The sequence below is a fragment of the Sebastes fasciatus genome, chromosome 3 (assembly GCF_043250625.1).
Source record: "Sebastes fasciatus isolate fSebFas1 chromosome 3, fSebFas1.pri, whole genome shotgun sequence".
In the NCBI taxonomy this organism is placed as follows: Eukaryota; Metazoa; Chordata; class Actinopteri; order Perciformes; family Sebastidae; genus Sebastes; species Sebastes fasciatus.
The window spans coordinates 673,143-684,005 of record NC_133797.1 but is presented as its reverse complement, the minus strand read 5'-3'; the positions used below and the strand labels follow the sequence as shown (position 1 = coordinate 684,005).

General features: G+C 41.5%; 1 protein-coding gene across 2 annotated transcripts; it reads right to left on the bottom strand.

Annotated features, from left to right (window-relative positions):
* Window positions 1-9: 9 nt before the first annotated feature.
* On the bottom strand, window positions 10-10,344 carry scoca (short coiled-coil protein a). Of its 2 annotated transcripts, none has more exons than XM_074627656.1 (4): window positions 10,167-10,344; window positions 4,577-4,648; window positions 4,382-4,462; window positions 10-2,512 (listed from the first exon to the last, which is right to left on the bottom strand). In XM_074627656.1, the coding sequence occupies exons 1-4, from the start codon at window positions 10,258-10,260 to the stop codon at window positions 2,370-2,372; spliced, it is 390 nt and encodes a 129-aa protein (XP_074483757.1). In that variant the 5' UTR covers window positions 10,261-10,344; the 3' UTR covers window positions 10-2,369. The 2 variants fall into 2 exon arrangements, with proteins under 2 accessions (XP_074483757.1, XP_074483765.1); XM_074627664.1 differs by lacking the exon at window positions 10,167-10,344 and adding an exon at window positions 6,722-6,867.
* Between the last annotated feature and the right edge of the window lie 519 nt (window positions 10,345-10,863).

Genomic DNA, 10,863 nt, shown 5'->3' with positions numbered 1-10,863 from the left:
AGAAAGGAGTGATCTTAGGTTTTTATTAAAACAAAAACGGTTTAAAGGCAAAGGTGCGGGGTGTCTACACACAAGACAGTCAGTACCAGGGTGTGTGTAGGTTGGGCATATTCAGCATGCCAGACAGAAATTAATGACTGTACAACTGTTAAAAATATCAAAATAACCTTAATAAATTACAGCATATACAGTGTTCATAGCCTTCCGTGAAATTAGCAATTCCTCCCCTTTCAATCAGCACCACAGTCACTTGATGTTTACACATGAATTAATGCTTTCCAGATATTATCGAAAGAGAATATAAATTTGTTCAGATTACATGACTTTTCATCTCCTTCCACCCTCATTCCTTTTTGTCTTTTTTTTAATCTGAGACAGCAGTAGTCTTGGAGGACACACCCTCCACTCTGCTGTACACTGAGGACATCAGCGCATTTTCCAGTCCAACCCCTCCTCTAGCAGGTGATGTATTCCAGGCCTGGCTGAGTGGATCAATAGCACTCACGGCCTCTTTACTGCTTGCAGTTAAAGGATAAAGCATCCCTCTCTTCCCTCCTCATCTCCCCGTCTCATCTATCTGGCCTGTTCACTTCCCCTCCCCCTTCCCCTCCCCCCGTGGACGTTACAGGATAAGAAAGGACACAAAGTGTAAGAATGTAGGGTTTACATTACAGTCTGGGCCACAACACGCCTTAATGACATGATAAACTGAAAAGGTTACAAATACTTTCAAGTACAGAACAAAAATCTGGCATCATTGTGATTTAAAAATTGCAATAAAAACATCACTGATGTTAGTTAAGACCTACACTTTTATAGAGTTTACACAACTTCTAGTTTCGCTGTGCTTTTACTTGCATTTTTGTTGAGCTCTCAATGGTACCTTTATGTATCCACCTATTGTTAAAAAGTCCTCAGTAGCTTTATACAATGTAATTTAGCGGTTATTGATTTAATGACATTTCATTAGATATACTAAACTTTCAAACTAAAAGAACTCATACATGCGATCCAAATACATTGTTCATTCTCAGTAATACTGTTCAGTTTGCCAGCTTTTAAATTGGAGGAATACAGTCATGCTTCTTATAGACATAATGACATCCAAGGCCTACCGAAAAACTCAGATCCAGCTGACGTAGAAAATACTTTACAAAAAGAAATAATAAACCAGTGTTGAAATGAGCTTCATAGTAAAGCAGTATTTGTAATATTTGTGGTTTATTTTCACCCACTCACAGGTCAGTTTGAGACAGGAACACTGTGAGAAAGTTGGGGGAACAACAGACAATCAGAATTGTCCTCAAACAGAAGACCAAGCAGGTAAAGCGGAGCCAAGAATGACTTTACAGATACGACTTTGAAAGAGAGCATAAAGAAGAAACTCAAGTTACAAATGACCCTTAACCACTTCTTATACATAGTCTGGTTCCATTTTTATGTTTGTGATTAAAGGGTGAGGTCTACCTCGTCTGTAGTGTGGAGAGGAAGCTGCTGCACAATAGACCTGGGTCAGACTAAGGCAGCATCCACGCTAATACCGGTTTGTTATTAAACGCAGTTGTAAAATGAAAACAATCTCCATCCAGACGAGCATTTTAGGGCCGTTTCAGAATTAATCTCCGTCCATACTACCACGCCTGAAAACGCATACACTGGGCATGCGCCATGCCGGTCTAAACCAGAAGCGGTGCTGGATACGGGAATTTTCACAAAGCGCTCGAATAATAGCTTGCCTCCTGCACATGTAGGCAGTAGTAGCATTATAAAATGCCGGATTTTTTAGCTGCTAGCATAGACAACAAGATCAGCAACGCTTGTATCTCGTCTTCAATGTTGAAATGAACCACTGGTGGTGGAAGCTGATGTTTGTTTTCTTCCGGAAAAGGTTCACGTGATGGGGCGTGACGAATCAGGGAAGGACATGTCGTGACTGATAAGACCCAATCAAGAAGCGAACGTGGGTGTCTGCGTCATCATTTTCAAAGACTTTTCAAGACTAAAACGCAACCCCGGAGTGTTCAAACTAAAACAGCTTCAGCAGCGTTTTCAAACGTCCCTGTTTTAGGGGCTCGAAAACGCCGGAGTAGTGTGGATGCTAGGCATAAACGTAGCAAAAGTTATGTGTTTTAAAACGTATTAGTGTGGATGTAGCCTAACATTTAGTTGATCTATTTCTGAGTCAGCAGGACAGGTGACAAAGTCGGTTTATGATTATTAATCGTTAGTTTTGACTCTGGTAAGTAAGTGAACGGTTACAGAAAACGCCAGGGTCTGCTGAGAAAACAACCCCCTCTCCACGTCTCAATGGTGGGTTTCCTCTCCCAGCTGCTGGCCTGGGACTTTGGGTTCTTTTTTCTAAGGGTACCTCACTTCCGTTTGCTCTTGGTGTCGGTGGTCTGGAAGACGCTGGAGGCGGACATGAGGTTCTCGATGTACTGACCGAGGACTTGGTTCTCAGACTTCAGCTTCAGGTTCTCCTCCTTGACTGCGTCGACACGCGCTGACAGGTCTGCAACAAAGATAAAGAACGGGAAGTTAAGACACAGAATTCATCACCGACTAATAAATCCAGTGCTATCCGCTAATCCTATAATAATCTACAGTTCTGAATTTTTGTTTTTGCACAATGTGTGAAATGTTCAAATTTCATCGCATCTACGACAGGGGCAGAATGCAAATCAGACTCCGTACACTAGTTTGTTTGTTATCAAGGTATTATCTGGAGTGGTGTAGCCGCTTTGGTCAACGGAACACTAGTGTGTAGTTTTAGCTGTATTCAGTCTATCCATTCCTGCTGGGTAGCTAAGGACATACTGATCATCAGGCTGATGTCATGAAACACAAGCAGCAGTCAGATGAATCAGTGTTTAGACCTTTCTGCTCTGTTGAAACTAATTATTAAATCAGATGTCAGTAGTCTATTTAGTTGAAGTACTTAGTACTGACAGTCCACAGCTGTGCGGGGTAACATGTAGTTTTTCAATATGCATTAGAATGACAGCCTTGCAGGTGGTATTATATTATTCTTGCTCAACTGTCAAATTAAGTCCTAAAACACGATGTGTCAATGTGTTCCTGCATTTTGAAGGAACAAAAATATTTTAAAATCGTGAATTGTCCCCAAGCTTGGGAAAACAAATAAATAAATAAAAATACAAAAAAATCTCCATTTTCGCCCAGCCCTTGATGTACATAATGTCAATTTAAAAAATGGCTTTATACTAGAGCTGTCAAAGTTAACGCAAATTTGTTTTAACGCCACTAATTTCTGTAATACATTCACGCAACTTGCAATTTTTAGGTTGTAGTGGGTCAGTTTTAAAGCTAAATAACGCTCCAAAGTTACGCTAAATTTCGCCATTTTCAAAAGGGGTCCCTTGACCTCTGACCTCCAGATAAATGGGTTCTATGGATACCCACGAGTCTGCCCTTTACAGACCTGCCCACTTTATGATAATCACATGCAGTTTGGGGCAAGTCAGTCAAGTCAGCACACTGACACACTGACAGCTGTTGTTGCCTGTTGGGCTGCAGTTTGCCATGTTACCTGTGAGGGTTTCTGGACAATATCTGTCATTGTTTCTTGTTGTTAATTGATTTCAAATAATAAATATATACATACATTTGCATAAAGCAGCATATTTGTCCACTCATTTTGATAGGAGGATTAAATACTTGACAAATCTCCCTTTAAGGTACATTTTGAACAGATAAAAAATGTGCAATTAATCACAATTAAATATTTTAATCGATTGACAGCCTTACTTTATTTATTATTTGTACATGTTTTGTTAAGAAAAAAATTCTATTAACATGTTTACTACACCTCAAGGATACACACTGTGTTTTGGGGAGAAACATTGAATGGGAACAATTATATTTGTTTGCAAGGAAAGACATGGCACAGGAAAAAGGGACATGCATGGTTACAGTATGAGGAGGAGCATCCACAAAATCTGCTTCTGTCTGTTGTTCAACACTGTTAAGATTAAAAAAGGTTCAGTTTTTAAGCTATCGTGGACATTTTTTCCCAACCATCACCACTTGTACTTGAAAAAAAATCCCTCCACTGGACAAAAAAACTTGAGCTCATGTGCATGGTGTTAGTGAATGTGGAAAAGAGACGGAGGGAGAGTGTAGGAGACGTAGAGCGAGTGCATTAGCACAGGACGATATGAAGACAGCAGAACGGCTGAGACGAGGAACAACACAGAGGAAAGAGCAGCAGCACAGGGAGCAGCATCCCGTGTTTTAAAACTTTAAAACAGAGATGATTTGGTGGTGAGGAGAGAGCAAGTTTGGGGTCTTATTTATTTGGTTTGATTTGAGAGCAAGACAAGGACTTAAATACAGATATAAAGTTGTGTGTGAATGTTACCTTCCAGCGTATGCTGAAGTTCCAAAACTTGATTTATTAACCTCGTCTTCTCCTCCATCTCCACCTGGTTCTCCATGTCTCCTGCAACAGACACAAACGCTGATGCTATTTACATGTACTCACAACACATTATCTCATTATTAATACATGATAGGACATTAAGTGTTTTGCAAAGTTGCATGTGAGCAGACGTACCATCTATATCGCAGTTCATGATGAAAAGCTCGTTCTCCTGTTTAGTATACAGGGCTGCAGATCCACTGTCGACTGTGAAAGACCAAGAACAGACACTGTGAGCTCAATGAAGCAGTCATACTACTGATAACAGGAGGTCTTAAAATGATGAATATTTCAAAAGCAGGCAGAGATTCCTGACATTATCCACTTCTCTCTTCGTATAAATAATACCAATCACTGGGGATTCAGGGTTTTCCCTGTAAACTGCTTAGTCGAGGTGGCAAACCACCCAGATCCTGACACATCTTGTCTTGTGATTATTTAAGGTAGTAGATGATGGCCTAAACACACACACACACATTAAACATGGCATTTGTTGTATGAAATAGCCCCTTTTTGTTGTTTCATAAAAGTGTATTGTTTTATGTTAGCAGAGGTGGTCTTTGTTTCATGCAAGGTGGCCCACCGCTGTAAAAACACAGGGGGAATCCTGGACTCAATATGTGAAGGACATAATGGAAACTACATCAGTATTCACTTGTGAATATAATCACTAAACGGTATTGCCTAGTAGGGATGTAACACATCGATCTGGATCCATATCCATATATTTTTTCAATGATTAATGATCCAATATCATCGATGCACATGAAAACATTGATACATATCATCTTTAAGATACACCTTTATTATGAAATTCCCACTTTATATTTATTCTTTTTGTTAAAAAGAATAGATTTGTTTTTCATTTAAGTGTCTGGAAGAGCTCAGTAATAGAATTGTCAAATCATATTTTAGTTGCATTTTGTGAGTTGATATAAATGCAACTGATTGTATTAAATGCTCATATGATATGTCTCATATCGATCACAGGCCTCTGAATTGAATCAAATCGAAATTGTATCATAGCAGACTTTGTGATATCGGCAAGTATCCTATCGTTGTCCAAAGAATCCTTCTATAGTATCGTATCTTGATGAAACGTGTGGTTTACACCCCTACCGCCCTGCTTGGGTTTGCTATGCAAACATGCTACATGTTGCTAAACAGGATTCCTGCTATGTTACTGTCCATAAGGCCTTCCCAGCTAAGTGATGAAGATGAGGCATGTTCTCCCTCCACGCTAAGGATGATGGGAGCTGACACCGCACCCAGGGAGACAGCCAGGAGACAGCCAGGAGACAGCCAGGGCCGAGGGGTGACATGATGTGGTGATGCTGCCTACAGTTGACCCGCTAAAGTGCCATTGACATGATTGTTTGGAGCCAAACGCGTCTTTACTTTACAACAATCTCCAGTGTTGGCTACTACAGCCACAAAGAAACGAGCGACTGACGCCAAATTACAGTCGTGACAAATCAACGTCAAGTCACAGAGCCACAAGTCTACTGACAGCCACACTGTTAGCGGGCTAGTAAAGCCCAGCTATTAAAGCCCAGCTACTAAAAGACAGCTATTAAAGCCGAGCTATTAAAAGCCAGCTAACGGAGCTTTGATTCTGGCCCGTCTCTGCTCATCATTGTCTTCACGTCAATAGATGGGACGTCTTCCATCTCGATGGTGGACTGCTGCTCCTTCATTAGCTCGGCTGCACACAGCTGTGCGATGTCCGTAAACGGGGATTGGGCCGACTCCTTAAATAGTCAGAAAACATGGAGGCATCTTTACTAAATATGCCATTAGGTTGTCCCGTCTAGCTAACTGTTAGCATGACCCAGTGGGTTGGTCCATGTGGAGGCTGTCTGCAGCCTTTCTAACTGTTAGCATGACCCAGTGGGTTGGTCCATGTGGAGACAACGATATATGGCAATATATGTGTCCGATAATGGGCGCGTCCATATTAGCTCTGGAAGCTAACTAGCGGACCGCTAGCGGTGTGGCTAGCTACGCCAACGGAGTAACTACTTCAACACCAAACGCGAGCTAAGTGTCTCACCGGAAGCAACCAAAACGACATCTAGTTGGTCTCATATTTAGAAACGACTCCCTGATCATTTCCATTTCATAAAGTGCCAACTGACATCAGCCGGAGAGCTGCTAAACTGTTACCGTTACAAGCTAACTGCTGCTAACTAGCTTTAGCTTCAAATGGAAAGGCTGCCTGTGATTAAGCGACCTTACTCACACAAACCAACAAGCAGCTCATGACGGCGTTAAACTCACCTCCAGCAGGAATGTGTGCTCCGTTTAGCGGAGTGAGCCTGAGAGGGACCCTGTGAACACACTACAGGTTCTGCTTCTGTGGTGATGATGATAGCGACGTCACTCTGTGTGTGCGTGACCACAATGACCGACAGGGGGAGCAACTACTGCACGCGGACACAACACATACACACTTAGTGCAGTCCTGACTCAATGAAAGCCTAACCAGCAATGTCATCCCCAGACCTTTGTGTGTGTTTGTACCAGCAATGTCATCCCCAGACCTTTGTGTGTGTGTTTGTTTGCATCTAGCTCTCTCTCTCTGTCCGCCCGTCTGTCTGTCTGTATGCATGCATGGAGTGGCTGCCTGCTGGTGTGAACATGAATACATGTCTGGGTGTAGTATTCTTGCAGTCTCTGCTCGCTCTGAGGAGTCCATAATGCTGCTGCTTGTTAGCCAAACTAAACCCTGGGACACTGCTGCTGCAGCCAAGCCTTTATATGACCAGTCTACTCCCTCTCCATCTTTCTATCACCATCTCTATTGTCATCTCACATAATCATTAATGAATTTATACATGTACTTAGGAGACAATAGGTCCAAATAAAACACCGCCAAATTATGCTTGTTTAGTGAATATTTACAATGTTTAAGATAATCAGTGTTACAGCTTAATATATTTTAAATGTGTCACTCATTTATCAGCGCCGTTTGTTTGAGACGTCCGAGTGCGATCTGCTGTGGGTGTATGTTTCCCGAACTCTGTGAGATATCACTGGCTGAAAGTGCCAACACTGCCATACCCCCAACCACTAACATTTCAAAATTAGGGCTGTCATTTGATTAAAATATTTAATCGAGAGTGGGCAAATATGCTTGCTTTATGCAAATGTATGTATATATGTATTATTGGAAATCAATTAACAAAACAAAACAATGACAGATATTGTCCAGAAACCCTCACAGGTACTGAATTTAGCATAAAACAATATGCTCCAATCATAACATGCCCAACAGGCAACAACAGCTGTCAGTGTGTCAGTGTGTCAGTGTGCTGACTTGACTATGACTTGCCCCAAACTGCATGTGATTATCATAAAGTGGGCATGTCTGTAAAGGGGAGACTCGTGGGTACCCATAGAACCCATTTACATTCACATATCTGGAGGTCAGAGGTCAAGGGACCCCTTTGAAAATGGCCATGACTGTTTCTCCTCGCCAAAATTTAGTGCAAGTTTGGAGCGTTATTTAGCCTCCTTCGCGACAAGCTAGTATGACATGGTTGGTACCGATGGATTTCTACGGTTTTCTCGTTTCATATGATGCCAGTATCTTCACTCCAGCTTTCACTCCAACAACCTAAAAATGGCAAGTTGCGTAAAGTTGCGTTAATCCGAAATTAGTGGCGTTAAAACAAATTTACGTTAACAAATTACTATCGCAATTCATCAATAACAAAGCTATGAGTGAAAACATAAGCAATCAGCTTGCAAGTCAAGATTTTAGGGAGTGCAGAGAACCTGGGCAATTGGTTATTTAAAGTGACACTATTTAGCCAAACCTTTGATGAACAGCGGCCCCGGTAGAAGTTAACGCACTACGAGATAATAATGATAAATACTCAAATTTAGGCTAATGTAACAGTAGCACAAGAAGAGAGGAATTATTACAGGTACAATTGATAACGTTCAGCGACTAGATGTCACATTCTCCCTCCCCCGTTCTATTGCATTTACTTGACAACAGTTGCCAGACACAATCTCAGCCATTTATCTGTTTTATCCACACTAACTGACAACACAGAGACACCAGGTGATGACCATTGATCCATTTTGGATTTGGTTAGTTGTCGTAGAAGGCTGTTCCTGGTGGAGACCCTTGGCTCTCGTCTTTTGGATGTGTGCCTTGTAACTGTTACAGTTACATATGTCTGATGATAAAATGATCAGCAGTTGCATGGCAAATGTTTGGCTCAGATGGACTAGGGACTTTGATGGCTAATCTCAAAGATAATTTTACATTTCAACAGCTGTTAATTTGAACATTTTAAGCAAAGCCCAGTGATGGCCTAATTAGTGGGGTGAATGTCCAACATAAGTGTAAGAAGGGTTAATTTAGATTCTTGAATGATGCACAGAACTCAAACATGAAATGACGTGTGCCCTGTCAAACATTTGCAAAACTAATTTTCTATTTTTTGTGTGCCCCCAGCCATGCCCAATAATGTCTCCAGTGGTTCTACCAGATCCCAGACTCTTGAAAATGCAGAAAAGGAAAAAACAAAATGGGATTTTTCCCCATGACTTCTTAACATTTAGTCAAATGTTTTTGTCCTCGTTATCTAATTTAGTTGAAGGAAAATGACTCTGCCTATTAATAGATATGCAGTGAATACCAAAAAGAAAGGCCTGCAGCTGTGCAGGAGCCACACCTCAGTGCTGTTACAGCACAACACACCAACATCACCACTCTGGTTCTACAAGCTGGCCTCATTTGTTCAGTCACATGCTTATAAAAACTGCCTTAACTGTCTGTCATGTGTACCGTCACTCACAACAGAGAAATAAATATATAATGAAATGATAAGTTTGAGGTTTAGATAGTTTGACAGTGTAGACAAATAGTCACTTTACACCTGAAGCATGTTCCATATTTACAATATATCTTTGAAGACTAAGGCTGTCAATTGCAGTTTCTCCATAGAATAACACATAATATAGAATTGCACATTTAAAGGGACAGTTTGTAGGATTTGGCGGCATCTAGTGGTGTGGTTACAGATTGCAACCAACTGAGTACCCCTCCGCTCACTCCTCCCTTTGCAAGACTGCGGTAATGTGAGCCGCCGAGTGCAAAACCATGGTAACGCCGTTCGCCTCACTCAGAGGCCATCTTTACCATAATAACACTACTTTAGGAGCAACAGAAGTCAGACGGCGGCTGGCAGTACCACAGTATTGCACTCTGCTGCTCACGTTACCGCAGTTTCACAAGCGTGAGAACTACGGTGGCCTTCAGGAAACGTAAAAACGCAGAAGGCCCTCTCTAGAGCAAGTGTTTGGTTTGGCTGTTCTGGGCGACTGTAGAAACATGGACTCGAAGAGGACCCGCTCCCTATGGAGATATGAAGGACTCATTCTAAGCTAACTTAAACACAACGATTCTTAGTTTCAGGTGATTATACACTAATGAAAACATAGTTGTGAATATTATATTGCATTTCTGACAATAGATCCCCAGAATTGTTACACACTGTTCCTTTAAAACAATTTAAAAAGAAATGTAGAAAGAAAGAGCTCATCTAACATGTTAAGAAAAAAAGTTTGTATAATACTTTGACTGGTTCCTCAGCTGCAGATAATCAGGTACTGCAGTTTGTTTTGTGCATATAGAAAAAGAAGGGCAGAAAAGGGTTAACTTTGAAAACAACCGAAATAATAGTTGAATAGTCCCTTCAGGCTTTACCTGTGTCGTCTGCCAGAGAGATGTTAGTGAACGTCCCATCATCCTCGTCCTCCTCGGCCTCGATGGCCCGTTTCTCCTTTCCTTCCTCCAGCATGGTTTCCTCTTTGTTTTGAACTCACAGACTCATTCATTAGTGTCTCTCCGTTTAAACTTTGCTCTCGTCTCTTCTCTCTTGTCTTTTGGCCCTGCCTCCACACACACCTGCTGCCTGAATCATTCACATCGTCACGGTTACCTGCCCTACCTGACTGGTGGATCAGGTTACAGAGTTGTCACGAGAACGGGTCGCCATGGCAACCACTGGACCAAAACATAGAGACGGACCGTCCCCCAGCAGGGACACTATTAGGGGTCAAAGTTTAAGTCCCAGTCTGCTCATGTGAAAGGGAGCCATAAAGACGACACTGGGTCACACATTAACCTGAAAAGTGAGAGTGTGTGCTGTTTAATGAGGGTGTGTAAATACAGTCAGATGATGTAATGTTTAGTTTTATCTGCTGTTTTTCTTCCATTTTGCTCAAAAACCAGAACATCACAAATCTGCAGTGCTGTAACACACATGACAGTATAAATCAGTTATTTACCATGATTATTGGTATATTTTCACCTAATTAGACAATGAATGCCTCAGTGCAGCATTGACCTAAAATGACAGGAGAGGAAACCAATTTCATTAGATCTGTGGGAGCAGCCTGCA

Coding starts and splice junctions, on each gene's coding strand:
- scoca (XM_074627656.1), bottom strand. CDS start 10,260: ATGCTGGAGGAAGGAAAGGAGAAACGGGCCATCGAGGCCGAGGAGGAC. Junction 4,649..10,166: donor CTCTCTGGCAGACGACACAG/GTAAAGCCTGAA, acceptor GGTCTTTCACAG/TCGACAGTGGATCTGCAGCC. Junction 2,513..4,381: donor ACTTCAGCATACGCTGGAAG/GTAACATTCACA, acceptor TCTTTGTTGCAG/ACCTGTCAGCGCGTGTCGAC.